This window comes from Nematolebias whitei, chromosome 5, assembly GCF_014905685.2.
Source record: "Nematolebias whitei isolate Nwh7 chromosome 5, NemWhi1, whole genome shotgun sequence".
NCBI lineage: Eukaryota > Metazoa > Chordata > Actinopteri > Cyprinodontiformes > Rivulidae > Nematolebias > Nematolebias whitei.
The window spans coordinates 33,789,663-33,814,529 of NC_056502.1; the positions used below are offsets into that span (position 1 = coordinate 33,789,663).

Genomic DNA, 24,867 nt, shown 5'->3' on the forward strand with positions numbered 1-24,867 from the left:
TTGCCGGCCCTCTTCCTTGTTGTTTTCAACCAGTTTGACACGACTGTTAACAAGGAAGAGGGCCAGCAATGGAGGAGGGGGCGTGCCAAAGACACCATCTTAGCACCAAAATAACTGGTTTGTTCCACTTTGGAGTAAGCTGTTGGGGGAAGTATCAGTTTTGTGTTGTGTGTTTCCTTGACTGATGAAGCCTTCTGGATGGAAGGTGAAACATTTCAGCACAAAAAAAGAAACTGTCCAAATGACCTGACTGAAAAATGTTGGGTTAATTGACAACCAACCAAACACCACCCAAACCACCACCCGTCACTGTGCCAACGTCAATCTAACATGCATGTTTTTGGTCTGTGGGAAGAAACCAAAGTACCCGGAGAAAACCCATTCAGTACAGAGAGAACATGCAAACTCCACTCAGAAAGGTCCCCAGCCGGGATTCGATCTGGTGACCTGCTCGCTGTGAGGCGGCAGCTCTACCAACTCAGCCACCGTGCTGGTGAAATTGGAAACCATAATGATAGTAATAATAATAATAATAATAATAATAATAATAATAATAATAATAATAAAAGTGACTTGACTTCATTCTGTTAAGTTGATATGATGGCAAAGAAGTTGCAAAGGGACAGATTTTCTCATGTTCTGTCCTCACTGACGTTCAGAGCCACAAGGGCTGAGGTCTAACCCTCCAGTCATGGAGCAAAAGGTCAGACACACCCTGGACAGGCAGCCTGTCCAACATAGACACATGTAGAGACAAACAGTCTGACACACCTCAGGACAATTTAAAAATATTAGCACAGTAGTTCCTCGATACTTTGCGGTTCGACTTTTGCAGACTCACTCTTTTGTAGGTTTTCAACATAAGATTGTACACGACACATGATTGGCTGACCGATGGATGGCGACCAACCAGAGTATTGCGCTGAGGGGTGAACTGGCTATCGGGAGCACCGAGACATTTCCCGGTGGCCTGGCCCACTCAGTGATCTCTAAGGGGCTAGAGCAAAGGCTCGGTTCAGGTTGCGTTTGATTATTTTAAATAAACGATCCATGCCGCTCACTCAGGTATCTGTCTCATTGAAGTTCCCAGAGCGGTAGCGATGGGGAAAGCCAGCCCCCACCCACCCATCGTCCCATCCTTTCTCTTTCTGAGACACTGGTTTCTCTGCTCTGTCCCAGCAGAGCAGAGAAACCAAAGTCGGCTGCATTTACTGGCAACAAGAGTGCTCTTACAGTCAGCAGTTCAACCTGAAAATAAAGTTGTTGTCAACCAAAGATTAATAGTCAAATAGATAAAAATTACAGCATAATGTAGTATTTAATCCTGAAATAAAGTACTAATTTAAATATATTTTGTGAAACACTTTCATTGTACACAAAGAACTGTTTCTTTTGGTTTGAGAGAGGAGTAAAGGAGGCCATCTTTGTGAAAAGAAACCGTCCATCGTTAAACAGGGGTGGAGGCCTCCAGGTTCAACTGTCCCCCTCTTACAATGCTGTGATTGCTAGTATCACTCAGCCCTCTGTGAATAGTAAACAGCCATCAGGGTGCTAATGATCCATTGTTAGTCTGATGGTCCTTCTTGAGCATGTGATCAGCTGGTTTTGGTTGTCAGCAGCAAACTGGTTGATCCACTCTGAGAAGGTGCTATTTAAGAGACTGAGCTGAATACAGCACCTCAGACTGAGGAAGTCTCTCGGATGAGAGACGAAACGTTTCTAGATTTTTTTGCTTTGTTTTTTTTTTTTTTTGAATGTCCAGAGGACCAGATTGAACTTTTTTTGGATTTTTATACCTGGATTATTGAGCATGCATCAGGATAAACTGTTTCTTTACTTTTATGTAAAACATATTTGAGGAACTGTATTTTACAACAAGATGTCATTTTTATCAAAACTAACTCGCACGTTTTAGTCTCTTCCAAACCACTGGATGCTCTGTTGTTTTTCTTTCTGCTGCTCCGCTCTTCAGGGGTTGCCACAGAGCGTTAACTCATGAAAGATCTTAGTTTAACACTGTACGCTCTTCTCGACAGAAGCTGGGCTTGATTGTATTTTGCAGCCAAACGTCAATAACTTAGTGTTGAAGTGTTGGGTGAAAGCTTTCTGTCAGTCTGTCATTCAGTAATCATCCCATCTTTAATACTGGACACCTAAAACATTTAAAACTCTCTCCACTATCTCAACTTTAGCGATTTCTTTCATTTCAGGCCACAAAAGTCAGATCGATGCGTTTCTATCTTTAAGTGCTAAACACAGTCTCTACAAAGTATACAGCTTACACAAAGAGTAAAAGCCAGAATAGTCACGATTTGATCATTTCAGGTGACTCTGACACAGGTTTAAATGTTCGTGATTTTCTCTTATCTGTGTTTGCTTTTATCGCTGTGTGCAGAGGGGAACCAGGCTGAACAAACATTTACATTACCCGTGGGTGAAGCTCTATGTTTATTCTGCGTTTCATTTCTGAACAGTAAAAAGAACGATTATGCTGAAAGACACGTCAAGAACATTCACCAGTTATCTGACGTCATGAATGTGATTCTCTTGAGATGAGGCTCCAGAATGACTTTTGAGTTGATATTTTACATCGAGGTTAAACACACTAAAAATTAATAATGCTGAGTTCATGTTTGTTCAGCAGCCCCAGGTACTTTAATCATACTTTGGATTAAAACAGGTATTAGTCTGGAGAAACACGTGAAAATGATATACACTGTTTGCTCTCATGGGCGTTTAATTAAAGTCCTTATCTTGTGTGAACTCGCCAATTTAATGTAACCTGTAATTAAATGAGAAGCATGTTTAGGAACTGCTTTTTTCCTTTAAAAATATCTACAGCTTGGCCTTCAGTAACCCTGGTGACAGTTTGATGTTTAACCACTGTCAATAAGAACTAAGCTGAGAGGAAGGGCCACATTACAAGGAAACAAAGGAGCATTTGATGACTCCGTCACGGAGGCAAAGAGTGGACTGGATCCTGACCTTGGCATCAATTTCAGATCCAAACAAAACACTTCTTGTTTGGACCTTCTGATGAAAGCTGTCTGACAAATATCCTCCAACTGTCATTTAGTTCCTTGAGTTTAACTTTTAGGCCAATTCCTTTGGTGTTTTTGTCCTTCATTGTTAGATTTAATTTAGTATTCTTGTGTAGGTCTTGTTCTGTTTTCCAGTGTTCTTTGTGCCATTTCTCATATACCCTCAGTCAACTTCCTCTGTGTTTTTCCACCTCACCTAGTACCCTCACCTGTCCCCCATTTTCACCTCATTTCATTTGCAGCACATGCCTGTTTTATTTGATTTAATTCCTGCTACTGAACCTGTTAAATCCTGTACTCCTGCTCGATGATGTCGTGTATTTAACTCGTCCACTGCTGCTCGTTTCTCCACTGGCTTTAGTCGATTAGATTCACAGCTCTCTGTGTCCCTCAGCACTGAGGAGCTTCCTTATATTTTCATTCTTTGTGCCATACTGTTTTGAATGATGTGGCCCCCGATTAAAACCAGGCGATCAAAGCCAAGATCTATCTAGAGAAACTGGTTACCAGTATGAAATAATCTGGTTCCCCATGATGTTGTTCCTCCACGTTTTCTTAAAGGAGGTATTTCCTACTGTTGCCCCCTTTATCCCTAATGTGATCAACAACAGTTTGATGTTTAGTGTGGCACCAAACAATTTTAGACATGCTGTGGTGCAACCATTGTTGAAAACATCTGGACTTGATCCGCCTTCCTTGTCAAACTTTAAGCACATCTTGAAGTTACCCTTCATATCCAAAATTTTAGAAAAAGTTGTTTACATCCAGCTTTTGTGGATGAATTTAAAATTTTGGAGATCTTCCAGTCTGGATTCAAAACATACCAAATCTCCTCTTTAAAGGGTTTTTAATGACATATTTTTAGCACTGGATTCTGGGAACTGTTGTGCTTTTAGATTTAACAGCTGCTTTTGACATAGTCGACCATAACATTCTCATCTCTAGATTGGAGCAGTTGGTGGGCATCACTGGTTCAGCTCTTCAGTGGTTTAGGTTCTACCTTTCTGATAGAAGTTTCAGTGTGATGATGAATCATTTTACCTTCTGTTGTCCTCCCCTGGGGGGTACCCCAGGGCTCTATTCTAGGTTCCTCTCCTGTTCTCACTTTATCTTCTGCCACTGGGTTTTATTTTCAGAAAGCATGGTGTGCAATTTAATTTATGTGGATAAATGTCAAGTTTACTTCCTTTTGAAACATAATGTCTCCACTCGGTTTCTCCTGGACTGTCTCAATGACATTAAAGGATGAATGGCACTCAATTTCCTCCATTTTAACGAAAAAACGATTGAGGTTATGGTAGGCGGGAGCACATAACTCAAGTTTTGATGTCCCTTGGCTTCCTGTTCAGTTTCAAATCCATTTTAAAGTTATTTTGCTTGTTTTTTAAGTCTTTGAATGGTTTTAGTCCTTTTTATTTGTCTGAACTGCTTCACCTTTATATGTCATCATGTGCTCTTAGTCTGATCAGATGCTTTTAGCAGTCCTGAATACCTTTTATAAATCCAGAGGAGACAGAGCCTTTTCAGCTCTGGCTCCTAAATTGTTTTAAAATTCATTTAAAAACAGATTTTTTTCCTTTGGCTTTTAACCTAGAGTGAGCTAGCATCTGCGTCTTAATGTTGTACTCTTGCCTTGTCAGAGTCAGAGTCAGAGTTTCTTTATTGTCATTCGCACCTCATGTGGTACATGTGGTGGAGCGAAATTATGTACACAGGGTCCCAGTTACATCCAACAATAAAATGTATAAGAAAAACAGTAATAACATCTAAGATATGAACTAAGAAAAACATCAACTAAATATACACTAAGCACTCATAACATAAAACATTGAACATCAGCACAAACATGAACATGAGTCCGTGTAAGCAGATGAGCACGCATGAACACATCAACATTTAAACAGATCAGCAGCAACATGATGTGATTTTTTTCACAGTGATTATTCTGGTTAGTGATTCATGAGTCTAACAGCCTCAGGGTAGAAGCTGTTCCTCAGTCTAGTGGTTCTGCACTTAATGCTCCTCAACCTCCTTCCTGAGAGGAGTGGGACAAAAAGTGTGTGTGCTGGGTGAGTGGGGTCCTTCATGATGCAGGTGGCCCTCTTCCAGCATCTAGAGGTGTAGATGTCTGTGATGGTGGGGAGACTGACTCCAACAGTCTCCTGTGCAGCCTTCACCACTCTCTGCAGAGCTTTTCTTTCTGCAGCTGTGCAGCCTCCATGCCATACGTTGATGCTGGAGCACAGGATGCTCTCCACTGCACACCTGTAGAAGGAGGTGAGGACTGAGCTTCCCAGACCAGCTCGTCTCAGCCGTCTGAGGAAGTAGAGTCTCTGATGAGCTTTCTTGATCAGGCTGGTGGTGTTGTTGCTCCAGCTGAGGTTGTCATTCATGTGTACACCCAAGTACTTGTAGCTGGAGACCACTTCCACCGCAGATCCTCTTATGTTCAGGGGGGTGTAGGTGTTTTTGTTCCTTCTGAAGTCCACAATCATCTCCTTTGTCTTCTTCACATTGATGTGAAGGTTATTCTCTTTGCACCAGCTCTCCAGGTGTTCCACCTCTTGCCTGTAGCTGGACTCATCATTGTTTGTGATGCATCCCACCACCGCTGTATCATCTGCAAACTTTACAATGTGACAGCCTGGATGGGTAGCTGCACAATCATACGTGAGCAGAGTAAACAGGAGGGGGCTCAACACGCATCCCTGAGGAGAGCCAGTGCTGAGGGTTATGGTGGAGGAGGAGAAGTTGTGGATCCTCACCAACTGTGTAGATGTAGTTGTGATGTTTCGATTTCCATTTTCTTATAGTTGACTTATTGTTCTTTATTTTTATTTTTGTACAGAACTTCAGTCAGCTGCTATGTTATATTTTAAGTGCTTTAGAAATAAAATGGGACAGTATTTTCCATTTATCTCTGCTCTAATTATTCAGCTTCTGTTTCACCACTCATCAGTTCAGCATTTGGTCTCCATGTCCTCAAGGTTTGCATTTCCTGTTTTGTATATACCCAAGATCATCTGAGTTTTCTGATTAATTTAGTTTTGCTACCACTACAACCTTTTGTTTTACATTATTGTTTTTTTTTTTTCTTGTTAAATCTTTCTGCTTCTTGCGTCCGTCTGCATTTGGGTCCAATTCTTCACAAACCTCACATCAACAAAAAGCTGATGGACAAATGCTGCTTTTACATTAAAGTCTGAACATGCATGTAAAACTACCACACACTATGATTTATTCTTTTTACTATTATCAAAGCACCCTTGACCTTTTTCTTACCGTTCTGAATGAAGTATAAATAACTTAATGTTAAGTTATGGGGATCCCATCAGTTAGCAGCCCTTATCTGCCTCCTCTTCTGTTACCAGTATATATATATTTTTTTGTCCTGTTGCCATCATTAACTGCTTTCCTGTTTGTCTCAACTGTCAGCTGTGAAACTGAAAAAATGCGGCTTGGCACGTACTCATGAAATCACAAGACTAAATGTTTACCGCCAAGTGCCCTTCTTCTTATTCCATATTAGGTGCTTTGGGACGAAACAGTTCTATGGACTTTCTGGGTGTTCCAAGGACTGTTAGTCCCACCATGCAGCAAAAGGGCAAACTTGTTGTTTATTTTCACATTGGCAGGGAGACGCTGCGATGGAACAACACCCGGCTGACTGTCAGCATGGCCATGCTACTTACACATGATATTTATAATCACAAACAATGGAAGCTACGTGTTGTAGGACTTTAGTTTCATTTTTAGAGGAATTGCATGAGCAAAGACTCATACTACGTATCAGACTAGTTTGTGCTGCAAACAATCAAACATGTCATTGGACAAAGATGGCAGTTAAGTAGATTCTATTTTAGGAATGAGAAGGCGAATACCAAGAGAGCATGACTGTATGACCCAATCACATCCCCTTATGTCCCTCACAATAGCACCTGATGAACCAAAAAAGGCTCCTATTAGATTAGAGATACCATGCGGTACCCCTGTCACTGAGGGATTTAACAGGTGAATGTTTTGTAATTTTTCGGACAAGTGTTTTTCTGGACTAGAACTTAACAGGGAATGCAAGTAAACCTGTGTTTTTGATGCAAGATATTAAAATCTGAGGAGTTAAACTGTGTAGAAAAACAGAAGTGTCACATTTCTGCCAAGTCATGCTCTGTTTTCCTCTATCATGCTCTGATCTCAAGCCTTGCTCTCAAGCCACGCCCCTCTGCACCTCCACACAATCAGGCTCATTCTGTCCACCTGTTCCAAGCACTATTTAAGCCTCATGCTCACAGCCACACTCTGCCAGATTATCGAATACCTTGTGGTTACTGATGTCCAGCATTCATGTCACAGCTCTTTTGGTTTGCCTGATCTTGACCCCACGCCTGTCTTTTTGGATTGTTGAATTGCCCGCTCCTTGCCTGTTACTGTCTCACTCCTCTCATCACGGCTCTGACCTACTCTTCTGGATAAATTACTACGTCTCTTGGATTACCCTCTTGGAATCAATATTGGACCTCTGCCTCCTCGGTACAGACCTTCTGCTTTACTCCTGGATATTGCCTCTGGATCTCCCCAAACTACCTCTCTGCAACAACCCTGCTTGCTACGGTGAGATCACCCTGTCCAACTCCATCAGGTGGAACTCCTCATCTGAATAAGGTTAGTGAATGCTCTTCTGTTCTCAAGTCTCATCACAGAACCCTTCAGTCCACTAACTTCTCATATCTCTGCAGATTGGGCTTGCTCCAGGACTTCCACCTCCACCAGCTGTTTTCTTAATAGCCTTTAAACCATTCCTGTTGCCAGGTGTCTTGCTCTAATCCAAATACACAAATCCTAACAAGTAATTTTTATTTATTTATTTATTTATTTTTTGTCCAAGGTGGTGCATAGTGATGGATCCTGGTGAGTGGAGGGAGCAATTTTATCTACCACCAGGTGGAATGACTGAACCAGGGGGTGGCCAGTGGTGGTCTTGGTACCAATCTCTGGCCACCACAGTCAATGAAACTATACTTTTAAGCACTTTTAAAACCAGAAAGCATGGCCATCTTGAATTCTGACATGGCAACCACATTTCAAAAGGAATCTTTCTTGCATGTAGATTCAGCCACACACCAAAAGAAATTAACCCATTGTTCACTTTTCAAGTTATTCAGCTCACTAGATATATATAGATAGGATATATATGGCAGGGGCCATCTTGGATTTTGGTGCTGCATCCCTATTTCTTATGCCTAGATGCAGCCACATACCAAAATGGAAGTTGGTATCTCACTTCTTCCCCTGTATCACTGTGCAAATAGGTGGGATAGACTCTGGACAGGTCTCTAGTCCTTCACAGGGCCACATAGAGACAACGAGACAAACATCCATTCACACTCTCTGATACAATTTAGAGTTACCAGCCTAACATGCATGTTTTTGGTGTGGGAGGAAACCGGAGTACCAAAAAATAAAAATAAAAAAATAATACAGAATACAAAAAAAACAAAACAAAAAACCAGAGTACCAAAAAAGAGGAAAAAAAGCACGCAGTATGGAGAGAACATGCAAACTCCACCCAGAAAGCCCCCTGGCCAGAATTTGATCCAGCAACCTTCTCACTGACGGGCAACAGCTTCCCGAACTGAGACACAATGCTGCCCATGGTCTCATTGTGATAAATGTAAAAATACCATGCAGCCTTTACTGCCTCAGTCTGTATAATTAAATGTTCTCGTTACGCTAAGGGAAGCAAAAATTTGTATGGGGAAGCAAGAGTGGGAACCCTGTGGGGAGGGACTTCCCTTTAGTTTTGTGCTGTAGTTTCTCATTAGGTATAATGTTCAATTGGAAAAGAATGTCCCACACTATCATTGTCCATCATTATCAGGCTAAAGATACTGTGCTGAGCAGCACTAGAGTGCCGCAGGGCACTGTGCTGTCCCCCTTCCTGTTCACTCCATTTACAGCTGACTTCCATTGTCACTCTGAGCTCTGCCACATCTAGAAATACTCGGATGACACTGTGATAGTTGGATGTATTAGAGATGGACAGGAGGAAGAGTACAGGAGTCTGGTAAAGAACTTTGTGGAACGGTGTGGAGCGAACCAGCTGCAGTTGAACCCCTCCAAGATCAAGGAAATGGTGGTGGACTTCTGGAGGAACAAGCCCACATCTACCGGTTTCCATCAGCGGGGCAGATGTAGAGGTGGTCAGGACATATGCGTATATACCTGAGACTTCAGCTGGACAACAGACTGGTCAGCAAACATGGAGAACATCTTGGATGGGGAGAGCTGCCTGTACTTCCTGAGGAGGCTGAGGTCTTTCAACATCTGCAGAAAGCTGCTACAGATGTTTTACCATGGTATGGCTGGACAGACTACTGAGGAGGGCTGGCTCTGTGATGGGCACAGAGCTGGACCCTCTGCTGACTGTGGCAGAGAAAAGGACCCTGGGAAAAATGTGCTCCATCCAGAACAATGCCTCCCACCCTCTGCACTGCATCTTCAGCTAGCAGAGGAGTCACAGACTGCTGTCACTGTCCTGCTCCACCAACAGACTGAAGAACTCTTGTCCTCCTGGCCATATGATTGTACATCGGGATGGAAAGGGGTGGGGGGGTCATTCAGTGACCATTTGCATCACGTCACAGTTTTAGTAAATGGACTCTCCAGTTGGCACTTGGATTTGCAGGAGGGTGCAGGGTTGGGATTATTTATAGTTTTATTTATTCTGGGAGGTGGCTGGTTGTGTGGGATACATGTCTTGTTGTTAGGTAATGTCTGTAGCTGTTTTAGAGCTTTTCAAAACAGGTATTTAAGGGATTTTTAAGGTAACTCTTTGTGGCTTTTTAAGGTGGTTCATAAGTAAGTGTTAGCAGGGCATATTATGGTATACAGTAACTGTGGTTATGCTCCATGTTGAAGTTCTTGGGATTAATAAAAGGATCTAGTCCATTATATTCTTTTGGTTGCCTGATCTGGAGGTCAGGTGGGCTGGAGAGTTTTCAGAAAAATCCTTTAGAGCAGGGGTCCCCAACTTTATTGCACCATGGATCAGACATTTTTTTTCCACAGACCAGTAGCAGGGATGTGAGTGTGAATGGAGGTCACGCACATAAAACACAAAGTGCCTCATATATAATTTAATTGAACTAAACCAAAATAATATTTACATTTTATATCAAATCATTTAAATGTATAATATTATTCGTGATTTATTTAATTTAACTACTTAGCAATGAGGTTAGCCACTAAATACGATGCTCTTAATGCAATCACATTTAATGAAGTGGTGGCCTTTTAAAATTGTTTCTGATTTGTAAATGCTAAAAAAATTTGTTAAAATGCAATACAGTGCTCAATACTGTGCTCAATACTGTATTTGCGACAAAGATTTTGGATATGGCACACGAGGAAAAAAGTTGGAATATAATGAATGTACTCAATAGATCACCAGTTATTAGGACTGTCAACAGATCCTCTGTGACCCAAGAGCACCCATGTTTACACGTGTTGGCCTGTTTTTACTCCCAACCTAAAATCTACTTATAAATATTTCTTCCTGTGCTCCATCCTTTCAATGTTCCCTCTTCAAGTTCAAGGTCCAGGTTCTTTATCGTCATTCGCATCACGTGGTACATGAGGTGGAACGAAACCGTGTACACACAGTCCCAGTTACATCCAACAATAGCAAAAACAAAAATTGTCAAAGAAACAGTAAGGATCCAAGATATAAACCAAGAAACACACTAAACTAAGAATACGCTAAACACTAATAGTGCAAAACAATACGCCGAACAACAGCAGCACGAACATGAGTCTGTGTGATCAGATGAGCATGAATGAACACAGCAGCATGAAATAAATCAGCATGAGATCAGCAGCATGAATAATCAGCAGCACATAACAGTCCAAGAGGCATTACAGTGATTTTTTTCTTCTTCCAGTAGTTCCACCAACTCTCTCTCAATATATCTAACAACAGTGGCAATATCTGAGATGAAATGATAAGATGCACTTTAATAACCATGCAATGCTTTCTCTTCTTCTTTTTAAAGTGATTTCTTTAAAAGTAAAATAAGTTAAATATTTTATAGTTGTGACACAACTTATGTTTACTGTCACTGTGATATGAACATGCACATATGAAAAAATAAAGTGCATTTAATTAAACTCTGCAGTGAAACCTGAAGCTGTCATTTAATCAGGGCACTGGTGCTTTAACACTGGTTTTATTTGTGTCAGTGGTAATTCTTGATAGTCTTCCTCTCACATTAAAACCGGTTCAAAGGAAGTTTAAGAAAGAAGACAAGAGCTGAGCTACAAAACAAGGCAGCAGATTTAACCCGAGCTGCAACAAACATCACATGTTACGATTCGCTTATGTAACAAAAAAAAAAAACTAAATCCCAGCTAAATGGAAAGACTGTTTTCAAGGTAAACTGTAGAACGATAACAGAAGTTTTGTGTCATAACAGCATAAAAAAAGTTTTGACTTGTGTATAAAGTTTATGAAACTCAAGCAACACTCAGACATCTCTGTCCTTCCTCATCTGGATTAGCACATTAGTCATTTGTGAATTTTGTTTAAAATTATAGAAACATAAAAAAAAAAAAAAAACAATTATGAGTGTCTGACTGCAGCAGAGTGGTGTTTGTGTATTTGTGGTTTTCAGCTGCAGTTGAAGATTAAATTTATGGGGCTGAGAGGGAGGAAAATTTACATTTGAAGATGGTGCAAGTTTTAGAAAGCTGGTAGGGGTGCAACAATACATCGATTTAAATCAATATATCGATTAAATGATTAATGATTCAATTATATTGTGGCAAAACTAAAACATCGATTCATATCGTCATCTTTAAAATACGCTTTTATTTTGAAATTCCCAAGGCACGTCTGTGTCACCGGTTCCGTGCGCGGCTGCGCTCTGCGGCCGCCTCAGCAACATGGCAGACGAGGCAGAAAACGCAATGAAATTCACTCTCCTGCTGGATTTAAATCAACACTGTGGAAATATTTTGATTCCAACAGAAGGACGGCTCCACAGATAAAACACGTCGTATGCAGCAGGTGTCAGTGTGAGTTAAAATACTCGGGAAACAACAACATTTGGCCGTTCACCTGAAGAAGAAACACGGCATTGATAGCCATGTTATGTAAGCTCAATATCTATTAAATCATATTTGAATTGTTTCTGTAAATTTATTTATATGTAAAAGAGATGGGCATTTGATATCACAATATATCGACCGCAGACTTGTGAATCGAATAGAATCGAAATTGTATCGTGACAGATTGTGATTCGAGGAAAATCGTAACGTCATACAAACAAATCAATATAATATTGTATCGCTGGTGATTTACACCCCTAAAAGCTGCACTCCCAAGATCTCCTCTGTTTAAAGTTTATTTATTTATATAAATGGCTTCTTTCACCTTCCTATCATAAATGGTAAATGGTAAATGGACTGTACTTATATAGCGCCTTTCTATCTTATTTCAAGATACTCAAAGCGTTTTACTCTACAATCTGTGCCTCATTTACCCATTCATACAGCACTCTGCTAGATCTCTACAAAGCTAATTGAACAAATTATTCTAATGAGACTAATCAGTGCTTTACATCACATTCATACACCGATGGGACACACATCAGAGGCGATGAGGGGTTCAGTGTCTTGCCCTCGGACACTTTGACATGTGACTGCTGGTGGATTCGAACCCCCAACTCTTGCATTGGAGGACGACTGCTCTAACCACTCAGCCACAGCCGCCCTATCATGAACATTTTGGTCGTCAGCAGAGTGTCCCTTATCCTTCAGGTGTAGGTGCACAGCTGAGTCTTGTCCTGAAGAGCTGGCTCTTCTGTACTGAGCCATGCGTCTGTGGAGTCGTTGTTGCAGTTTTGGAGAAACAAATGACTCTCCACTGTGAGAGGTCTGTAGTTTATTCTGCATGTGAGTCTACGTTACATAACTGAGCTTCTCATACGGTCTTAGGTCCTCTTTGCATTGCACTGTAGCATTTCTGCTGCGGTTCAGCTGTTCTGCACAACAGCAGCTATTTTCTCTGACACTGAAACTTTTTTGGATCCAGGTCTCAAAGAGGATGGAGGTTTTTGGAAATGCTAAGTATCAGTGTGAAATCACACATGCACACTATGGAGGGCTGCAGTCTACAGTTTTCTGCACGAGCAGCTGAACCACACGATGGTGGATAGAAGAGTGCTGTTTGTGCTGCTCATCGTTTTCAACATCACTTTTCAATGACTATCGGCTGCCACCACATCAGACTTTAGGTCGGTACCTGTGAACTGCTATATTTGTATTTGCTGAGGTCAGTTAGCTGTGGCGCCCATCTTGAATTGTGGTAACTTCAACAGGTAGTCGATTGTAAATTTACATCCAGTCATTACTTTCTGAAAGATTCTTCAAAACCTTTCTAGTGATTCATACAATTCTTTGACAATATGACATATGCACACAAGCAAATGCTTGATTGATTGCCCACCATTACATCACATTTAAGATAAAATACTTAACCCAATTAGACTTGAAAGTAATGAAACTTTAAAAATATCAATTAGACATTTGTGTCATTGGTAATTAAAGCTTTATTTGAATGAAGAACATGGTTCTAGACTCTTACTGAGTACACAGCTCATGATCCATGTCCTGTTTCTGCTCCAGGGAGGTAATTCAATTTTCTGCCATTATCCACAATTACTGTGCACTGTGCACAGCCAAACTACTTTTTACACTAATGGTTTTTTGTTTCCATCCCTGTAATCTAATTTGAAATACTTATTTGTGTAAATAAAAAAAATAAAAAAATAAAAAAACCTCTCTTTGCCCAACTTGAGACGCCAGTTGAAGCAGTAAGATGTCTGGTAAAACTCAGACAAAATAATCCAGAGAAGGCAACTCTAATCCTTAAATGTCATTAAAAAAAGAAGTATTTTTTAGGTTGAACTAAAAATACCTCCTGCTATAACCATTAGTCTCTAAAAGGCAAAGCTCTTTGAGAGAAGCGGTACGTCAACGCTCCCTTGTCGCTGAGGGATTTGAGTTGTGATGTTTTCAAGAGGAGTGTTTTGCTGAAATGACTTTAGACGTGGCAACCCATTTTTCAATAATACCTTTCTTACGCCTAGATGCAGCCGCACACCAAAATACAAGTTGGCACATTGCTTATTTTTCGTTATGCAGCTCACAGAGTTTACATACAGTATATGCTGTACATATATGGCAGTAGCCAACTTGGATTTTGATGTGGCAACCCAAATTTCGAAGAGAACCTTTCTTGCACCTAGATGTAGCCACACATCAAAATGAAAGTCAGTACCTCACTTATTTTTTCAAGTTAACATGCTCACAACACGAACAGACATTTATGACGGCAGCCATCTTAGATTTTGACGTTGCATCCCAATTTTTGATAGTCACCTTTCTTACAACCAAAATGGAAGTTGGCAACTCACTTATTTTTCAAGTCATCATGCTCACAGCATGCACAGACATTTATGGTGGCCAAACAGAGGGTATTTCCCCTCCAGTCGACGACGGAGGACAAACACAATAATCTTTGAGAAGAACAACAAAACTGACTCTGAATGAAACAGCTCTTCAAACAAAATGGAAGCATACTGTAGGTTGGGTAGGGCAAAGAAAATCTCAAGCAGAAGAATCATTCTGTGGAAAATCTGGCAACATTCATTGCTCAAGATTCTCCCAAAACTTTTTATTTCCTTTGATATCATCTCCAGTTTACTCATTTTTTAACTCTTTTAGCATGTTAAAGCAGATAATATTTGTGTTTAAAGTTATTTGGAGTAGTGTGGACCAGGTCATGTGACTTTCAGTTACTGTTCTGACCGACAGTCTAGCAACTGCCTGATAACACCATCCCTCCCATTGTGATGTTGCCACATTGGACCTCTGATTACAGTTCAATCCACATCAGCCCATTACCAACCAAAACATTTATACAAGCATGTGCACCAGATGACATCTGAACTGACTGGTACATCAGGAAGCAGAACTTGTTCTGTCAGTGAATCTCTTGGATAGTAATACGCAATCTAAGCACACTTCACTTCTTTTTTTTTTTTTTTTTTACCATTCAATGTTTTAAAACAAAGGCGGAATGTGTTAGCAAAATAGTTTATTTTAATTTATTTCAAATATCACCCAACTTATTTTTATGTAATAGCTTTACTCAAATGGTCATAAGCAGGTGCAAAAACAAACTTTTCTGAATTATGTCACACACGACTTTTGTAACACCACAGTTACAAACACTAAAGTTACACAATCAAAAAGCATACATGAAACACAGATGAACTGTAGGATGTTGTAAGACTGGAAAACAGTCCACTCCCTCCCCAAATGTTTACTTTATCTGATCATTTCAGCTGCTTTCTTCACATTCATGCACTTAACTCATTATCATCTAATACCAACCACCAGACGGGGGGTGGGGTGTGGTGTTGTACACCTGGTCAGGGTTTGAAAATGAGACTTAAAAACACCAAGGCCTGATCTCCTCTGTGGACCAGCCTGGACCTCAGGTCTCTCTTGTAAATGAGTCCTCGAGGCTCAATGAGACTAACCTGTATAAATAAAGGTTGAATTGAACTGACCTAAAGGCCCGATCTCCTCTGTGGACCAGTGGCTGGCCTGGCTAACACCAACATACAGAGTTATAATAGTCCAGCCGAGAAGAAATAAAAGTGTGAAACGTTTGTTTAAAATTATTGAATGATAAAAAACTATTTAACTTTAGATAAACACCTCAACTTAAAAATAAATTAACTTTTTACAATTTAATTCATCAGTTCTGTTAGAGTAGCAAGGTGTCCTTAAAAAATGTCCAGGAAGCGCTGATCGGTGCTCTCACCTGCAGTCTGTCTCCAAGTTAGGAACACTGCTCTGGGCTCATCGCAAACCAGACAGCACGACCTGCCCTGCTCTGATCAGGTCAAAATGTGGCTCTGGTTCACTTTATTTGCTGAAAGCAGTGTCAGTTTAATCCCTGAATCATTATTAGGTTGGGTGGCTTCAAAAAGACCATAATAAAAACACACTTATTTCCCCCTTTTACAGATTATGGAAATCCATCCTGACCACATTCAAACTGACAGAAATCTGTTGCAGCGATGGAGAACTTTAATCCATAGAATCTATCCAAGCTTTAATCTCGATCGATTGAGCTCCAACTGCAAGTAGATCTGAGTGTTGTCTGCATAGAAATTAAATAGGTTCAAGAATAGATTCTTGCGGAACTCCACATGTGAAGGTGGCAGAGGAAGAAACAGGTTGTCAGAGGCTTACATAGAAACTGTTAGACAGAAAAGACCTGAACCAGTCCAGTGCAGAGCCTTTGATACAACAAGGTTCCTGCCTAGAGACCAGAATGCTGTGGTCAGCTGTATCACAGGCAGCGGTCAGGTCTAAGAGAAAATTAGTTTAGTCTCCTGAGTTGGAAAGTTTTGTAACTGGCCAAAAATTTGAAAGAACAGACGAGTCAAGGTCGGGCTTCTTCAACAACGGCTTAACAACTGCATGTTTAAAGTGAACTGAATACTGCTTTTATCAAAGTGAAACTAACTACAACAGCCAAAACTAACAAGAATGGTCTGTTAACATTTAAGGGAAGAAAAAAAAAAAAAGGAGAAGTTTTTATAATTTTTGTTGCCAGTTTAGATTAACTCAAGATAACAACTTTAGAAAACCACAAGGTTCTGTGCCAGTGAAATCTATCCAAAAACAAAAAGTCAAAACAGAACTGAAAGTAACGGCCAACTCAGAGCCTTTCAAGCAACAGAAACTCTTAACTTAATCCTCCCTTTGTTGACAAAATGTTGTTTATTCAGTGGAAGAGAAACCGACACTTGACAGAAGGGACGTGCAAGCACCATCGTGTAAACTAAACAGTCCAGCTGAACTTTCTAACTTGCATCCACAAGAGTTAAGGCAGAATATAAAACAAGGGAGCTTACAGAGATGGAGTAGATGAGGGCAGCGATGCCAAGTGGCAGGCAGCAGCAGATCATGGTGAAGATGGAGTAGCCCAAGTAGTCCTTGACCGGGTTTTCCAGAGGGTGTGGGGCCACAAACATGGTGGGCTGCACCATGACAGTACCGGGCTGAAGTGGGTACTGCTGGCCCATGGCGTAAGGCTGCTGGTTGTACCCTACACTATACTGCTGTGGCATCCCATGGTCCTGAAGGCAACAAACAAAACACAGTTTAAATTAATGATTCATCAAGAGTAGCCCTGATGGAAAAACATGAATTCAAGTCTAATTTTGAGGTTATTACACCGAATACAGAAGTTAAACAATGATTTGAATTTAGCTCCGTTTTTATTGTTTTTAATTTAGTTTACACATCTTACTTCATTCATGCCCCTAGTCTATAAGAAGACGTGCAAAACCAGCAGGGGAGCAGCTTGCACCTCGACACCACAGTGTGAGGATGTTTGTCTCCTAAAGCAAAAAACACTGCGCAGAAAAGGGTTTTCATAACTTGTTTTTAGAACTGGAACTTGTAAATGGTGAATGGACTGTACTTATAGAACGCCTTTCTATCTGATCAAGACACTCAAAGCTCTTTACACTACAATCTGTGTCCTCATTAACCCATTCACACAGCACTCTACATCTATACAAAGCTAATCTACATAGAGACTAATCAGAGCTTTATCACATTCACACACTGGAGGCAATGAGGGGTTCAGTGTCTCGCCCAGGGACACTTCGACATGTGACTGCTGGTGGAATCGAACCCCCAACTCTCTCATTGGAGGACGACTGCTCTAACCACTCAGCCACAGCCGCCCAAACTTGTGAAAAGTTTGCTGCTTTGCCGATTGTTTTATATGGGTCGTGCGTTCAACATAAGTAGATCACAGACGCACAAATGTGTAGATTTTGTTTCAGCCTGATTTGAGATGACAACCAAGTTCATGCTCAGATAGATGATCTGAGATGGTTTTAAGTCACAGAGCTGGTTAGAACATGCTTAGGTCGTCACTTTCTGATGGGATTTTATCTCTGAGCACAAATATAAATGATAAATTTAGAAAACAGTGCCAGACGAGGCATTTAAAATGAAGACATGAGCATCAAACATCAAGCCCCTCGGGCATGAAGGCTGTGTAAGCGTTCACGTGGAAAACTTTATTTTAGTTTGTTAAACTATAAAGTAATTTTAAAAACAGACATTTTTACCAGATTTGACAACAATATAATCTCAGATGAACAATGTATATATGCAATACGGTTATTTATTTACAAAAAAGGTCAAAGTGCCAAAACCTATAGTCAAGTAATCGTCGTCAAACATGAAAACCTAAAACTGTAAAGTGTGACACCGTTTTGCTTTGTAGCAGCTGTTCATGTGTGTTAGTACCAGAAAGAGATTTTTAGAAACACACAGTATCTGTGTGAAATCATGTCCCCAGTAAGGACGGCTGCAGTCAATAGTAGCAGAGGGCTGTTTGTTTTTCTTTTACATTTTATTGTGGAATGTAACTGGGACCCTGAGTACACAATCTCGTTCCACCACATGCACCACATGTGGTGCGAATGACAATAAAGAAACTCTGACTCTGTCTGCCACATATAGACTTGATCAGGTGAAGGAGATTTGCCAGTCTTTTGTGTCTATAAACAAAGCAGCACATTTTTGGAAGCGTCATCTAATTCGAGCAGGAACAACTTGTTTTGTCTCGTCTTTGCCCAAAGATTTGAAAGTCCATTTGATGGCGTTGACAAAACTGACTATTTTTTTCCCGCTATTGCTTAGCACAGTGCAATGTTGTGAAGGCTGCATGGTTCCATGTCATCTTTGTGTTACGAGTACGTCTATCACTAAATCAGAAAGAAAGAAAATCACCCTTAAATTCACTGTTGGTGGTGATCAAAATTGCACTTGTTCATTGGGTAAAGTTAATTTTCTTTCTTTTAAACGTGTAGTTCAGTGTCACCGTTGCTTAGGAAATGGCATGCGTTACAAATAAACGGTAAACCAAAAATCAAGATAAAAGTGAAGTGCACCCCTAAAATCATTGTTTGTGATCAGTTGTGTCACATTAATTTCATTATCTTAGCCATAGGAGTGAGTTTAAAACAGGATGACACATATATGGACTAGTGGAATGAGGAACCGGTCTCTAAAATAGGTAGTGAATCAAGTTATGTAGGTAAACGTAGATAATTAACAACCCGTTAAAATACACCAGAATGTAGGAAACAGCATTCACTTTATTCCAAAATTTCTGGGGGAGGAAATCCCCCCCCCCCCCCCACACACACACATTGGGTGATTTACAGAGAATTGAAACTGAACTCCTGTGGAAGCTTAATCCAGTGTAATCCCTACCATGATCCAAGGAGGTGCCCCACCCTGTCAACAGAACGAGGCCCTGCCTGATCCCTGATGGAGCAGCTCCACACAAAAAGTGCAAAAAATGAAAATTTATTAACTTTGGAAAAGGGGAAGTAGTTTGTGGCACTTTCATAAAAGTATCTACAAAAACTTAAATCATGAACAAAATTGTTAAAATAGAAGGAAAAAAAAACAAAAAACAAGAAAAGAAACACTAATGAATTTAAAAGTCCTTAACAAGGTAATAAAATGAGAGAATAAAAAAAAAATTGGTCCACAAAGTAATACTAGTTCACTTTTTTATTTAAAGGAGTTAAAAACGGGTTTCCTTATAGTTCACATGAGTTTCTGTTAAGATATAAAAACATGATTTTAATGTTTTATTTTGTTCTGTGAAGAGAGGTTACCTGCGGCTGTGGGGGGTACACCTTACTGAACTGAGGGTCTCCGGGCGGGGGAGCGTCCATGTAGGGAGGCGGTGGAGGAGACTGCATCATGGCAGACTTCTCATCAGTCCAAACCGCTGGGGGAGCGCTGGGGTAACTGTTGGGATCCATAAAGTCAAAACCTGGTCCTTGGAGTAAAATAACTTTTCTGTCACTGCTGCGCTTCCCCTGTTGAACCGTCCACCTGACGTCCTCACAGCAGGGCAGCAGAAATGATCTGAGCCGAGACGAGAAATTACGTCATGTTAACCTGCGTGAAGCAACAAATCTACTTCCGGTACGGACTTTCAAATCAAAAGCACAAACACACGATAGTTGTGAACCTGTTTACAGTACATTAAATCTTTTTACCCAAGACCACGTGCTCATTGTTTTTTTTACAGTTTTACTGAAGAGAAGTATAGGGCAATTTTTCTTTTTCAAAACTTTTGTTTTCCAGAAATATGAATTTTCCCCATGTATAATTCTAGGAATGAAGTCAAAATTCTGATGCTAAAGTCAATATTCTGCAATTAAAATTAGAATTCAATGAAAAAAGTTGCAATTCTGGCTTTAAATTCAGAATTACATCAGAAAAAATATTGTAAAAATATATTATTACATTATATAAGTTCAGTTCAGTTTATTTATATAGCTCCAAGTCACAACAGAAGTTGTCTCAGGGCACTGTGCAAAAACACTCACAAACATAAAAAGCCAGTTAGTAAAAGTTTTCTATCTAAGGAAGCCAGCAGGTTGTGTTGAATCTTCACTTCGTCACAGTCTCCCATCCTGAGCAAGCACATTGGCAACAATGGAAAGAACATGTTCAAACACCTTCAGGCTGCCGTTTAATATACTGTATTATTTTACAGTATTAGTGTTTAGCGTATATTTTAGATCTTTTAGTATATCATTTAGGGTATTATATAGCTTTTTGTATAACGTTTGTTTAGCATTTGTTTAACATATATTAGTGTATAGCTTGGATATACTGTTTCTTTATTTATTTTATATTTTTTGCTATTTTTGGGTGTAACTGGAACATCGAGTACACAATTTTGTTCCACCTCATGTATCACATGTGATGCGAATGACAGCAAAGAACACTGAACCTTGAACCCTTGGAAAGGAAAAACTCCCCTTTAAACAGGAAGAAACCTTCAGCAGAACCAGGGTCAGGACGAGCAGCCGTCTGCTTTGACCGACTGGACTTTGAGAGGACAGGAAGGAGAAGGACAGGTCCAGGTGTAAAATCAGGTTTATTTTGTAAATGAGTCCCCAAGACTCAAAGGGATTAACCTGTATAATTAAAAGTTGAATGAATCCCCTATTGGAAGAAAGACAAAAACTCACGTTAAGGATAAAAAATAGTTACAAATACTAAACAGGTAGAAATATAAAACAGGTAGAGTAGAGCAATTAAAGACAGCAACAGAGTGAGAAAATTTGATCTATGTGTCCTCCACAAGTCTAAGCCTATAGCAGCATAACTAAGGGATAGCTCAGAAAACCAAAGCCAACCCTAATTATAGGAAAAAAAAAAAATACTTAAGCCTATAATCTTAAATGTAGACAAGGAGTCAGCCTCTCGGACAGAAACTGGAAGTTTATTCCACAAGAGAGGAGCCTGATAACTGAAAGCTCTGCCTCCCATTCTGCTTTTGGAAACTCTAGGTACCACAAGTAAACCTGCAGACTGAAAGCAAAGTGCTCTGTTAGGAAAATATGGAACAATAAATCTGTTATATAAGATGGTGCTAGGTTGTTGAGAGCTTTGTATGTTAGAAGTAATATTTTGAATTATATCCTGAATTTGACAGGTAACCAGTGGAAAAAGTTAAAACTGGAGAAATATGATCTCTCCTACCTATTCATTAAAACTCTGACAGCAGCATTTTGAATCAACCGAAGACTTTTAAAGAAGATTTTGGACACCCAGATGGTAAACCATTGCAATAGTCCAACCCAGGACATGATAAATGCATTGACCAGTTTTTCTGCATCATTTTTGGACAAGATATTTCTAATCTTAGTGATATTACGCAGGTGGAGGCAAGTGGTTCTGGTAACTTTTTTTTATTGTGGGGGTTAAAAGACTTAACCTGATAAAAAATAACACCAAGGTTTTTAACATTAGAACTGTAGGCCAAGTTTATGCCATCCAAAGAAAGTGAAAGACTGCAAAATTTATTCCAAATATATTCAGGTTCAAAAACCACAACCTTTGTCTTGTCTGAGTTTAAAAGCAGGAAATTAAGTGTCATCCAGGTTTTTATGTCTTTAAGACATGCTTGTAGTCTAAGTAACTGATTGGATTCATCGGGTTTCATGGACAAAAATAACTGGGTATCATCCACGTAGGGCGGCTGTGGCTGAGTGGTTAGAGCAGTCGTCCTCTAATGCGAGATTTGGGGGTTCAGATCCACCAGCAGTCACATGCCGAAGTGTCCCTGGACAAGACACTGAACTCCTCATAACCTCTGTGTGTTCCATTGGTGTATGAATGTGATCTAAAAGCACTAATTAGTCTCATTAGAATGATTTGTTCAATTAGCTTTGTAGAGATCTAGTAGAGTGCTGTATGAATGTGTAAATAAGGGCACAGATTGTAAAGTAAAGCACTTTGAGTATCTCGATAGGATAGAAAGACGCTATATAAGTACAATCCATTTACCATGACAATGAAAATTTATCCCACGCTGTTTAATAACTTTACCTAATGGAAGCATATATGAAAAAAAAAAAATTGGTCCAAGCACTGAACCCTGAGGAACTCCATGATTAACTGGTGTATGAAGAAGATTCATTATTTACATTTACCAACTGTATCAAATAAATATAATTCAAACCATTTTAGAGCCATTCCTGTAATCCCAGTAATATATTCAAGCCTCTGCATTAGGATATTTTGATAAACTGTATCAAATGCAGCACTTAGTTTTAACAGGACCAGTATAGACACAAGTCCATCCAAGGGGCAGAGAAACCTTGGATAAAGACTCTTGACCGGCACCAAGAAGATTCAGACAAACCATCAGATGACTAACGCAGGGAAAGCAGCACTTTACCAACACTGTTTATAGTGGAGGTGTGGTGCTGGTGACTTCAACCAGTGACATCACCGTGCGGTGGAAGGAGTTCTTTAAAGACCTTCTCAATTCCATCAGCAAGTTTTTCATGAAAGAAACTGCAGTTCTAGGGTTTTCCTCCTACAGCTTTCCTCCACTAGATGTCCCCAATCGAGACACACCTGCAGATCCTTACCCTGATGAGCTGCAGGTGTATAGAAGACAGCTGACATCATTCCAATGCTGATGGTAGTGTGTTCCTGATCTCTGTTGTATTCACAACGTTGTTCTCCCCCAGAGAATTTTGAATAAAGTAGATGCCATTTCCTGCATTCTGGTGTATTTGACAAATGTTTGAAACAGTAGATTAACATGAAACAAAACATGTAAACTCATTATTAAAATCTCTATCGCTGCAAAATGTTTGTAATGCAACACAGCTGCAGCTCTGCAGGTAAGGGGCGTTCACTTCGGACAAATTGAGGTCGCTGACTGGTCAGTTCCTGACACGCCTACTGGATTGATTGACAGGCTGAAATCGGACTAATGCAAAAAATAAGTAAATAAATAAAATCATATATTTTACTGCTCTGTTTAGGACGGTCATCATTTATTCCATATTTATTCAATATTTTGGTGAATCTAAGGTTTGAGAACTGAGTTTCTTTACAAAATCCTAATGATGTGAATAAAACACCTGCAGCTCCTCAATAAAATGATCATAGTCACTTTTGTTGGGCAGGCGTCCACTGTGGGACAACAAGCACTGCTCTAAGTTTTTGGCCATACTTAGAAAAAGCTGCCAACATTTAGCTCTTGGTCACTGGTTGAGAAAAGAGTTGCTCTCTGCTCATTTCAGGAAAACGTCCTGGTCGCTCCGACTTCGCTTCAAACACTCCGACTGCACAACAACTTCATGAGCCGAGATCATCGTCTCGTTTCTGTGTGAAAGTTCGAAACTCCTGCAATCACATCAGATAGTTCACAAATGTGCAGGAACTTACACGTGGTGCAAAATTTTAAAAATATTTTTATGTTTTTTAAGCAAATAGCTGATGACTTTGAACTTTTAGGGGCAGAGATTTTTTAAAGAGCAGAAGCAGAAATGCAAAGGGACAGCTCTGACGTGAGATTAGGAAGCTCAAATTAGTGTTTTTGTAATTAGTTCAGTTTCAAGGATTCAAGGTCCTTTATTTGTCGTTCCCACCCTATGAGGTACATGTGGTGGAACAAAATTATGTACACAGGATCCCAGTTATATCTAACAATAAAATGTAAAAGAAAAACAATAATATCTAAGATATGAACTAAGAAAACATCAGCTAAAAATACACTAAGCACTAATAGTATAAAAACATTATATCAAACATGAGCATGAGTCTGTGTGAGCAGATGAGCACGCATGAACACCTCAACATGAAACAGATCAGCAGCAACATGAAACAGATCAGCAGCAACATGAAACAGATCAGCAGCAACATGATGTGATTTTTCACAGTGATTATTCTGGTTAGAGATTCATGAGTCTAACAGCTTCTTTCTGCAGCTGTGCAGCCTCCATGCCACACGTTGATGCTGGAGCACAGGATGCTCTCCACTGCACACCTGTAGAAGGAGCTGAGGACTGAGCTTCCCAGACCAGCTCGCCTCCCGAGGAAGTAGAGTCTCTGATGAGCTTTCTTGATCAGGCTGATAGTGTTGTTGCTCCAGCTGAGGTTGTCCTTCATGTGTACACCCAAGTACTTGTAGCTGGAGACCACCTCCACTGCAGATCCTCTTATGTTCAGGAGGGTGTAGGTGTTTTTGTTCCTTCTGAAATCCACGATCATCTCCTTTGTCTTCTTCACATGATGTGAAGGTACACACACACACACACACACACACACACACACACACACACACACACACACACACACACACACACACACACATATATATATATATATA

At 40.1% G+C, this 24,867-nt stretch overlaps 2 protein-coding genes across 2 annotated transcripts in view; one reads left to right on the forward strand and one right to left on the reverse strand.

Moving 5' to 3' along the window:
• The window catches only part of LOC119409525 (proline-rich transmembrane protein 1), a 29,308-nt gene extending 9,184 nt beyond the window's left edge, over positions 1–20,124 (reverse strand). The window contains exons 1-2 of the mRNA XM_037676422.1: positions 19,832–20,124; positions 17,033–17,257 (exon numbers count right to left, since the gene is read on the reverse strand). Of these exons, the coding sequence (XP_037532350.1) occupies positions 17,033–17,257; positions 19,832–19,981 (375 nt within the window). The 5' untranslated portion in view covers positions 19,982–20,124. The remainder of the gene's footprint in view (positions 1–17,032; positions 17,258–19,831) is intronic.
• Positions 1–24,867, forward strand: part of sdha (succinate dehydrogenase complex, subunit A, flavoprotein (Fp)) — a 206,477-nt gene that overhangs the window by 33,870 nt on the left and 147,740 nt on the right. The window lies entirely within an intron of this gene.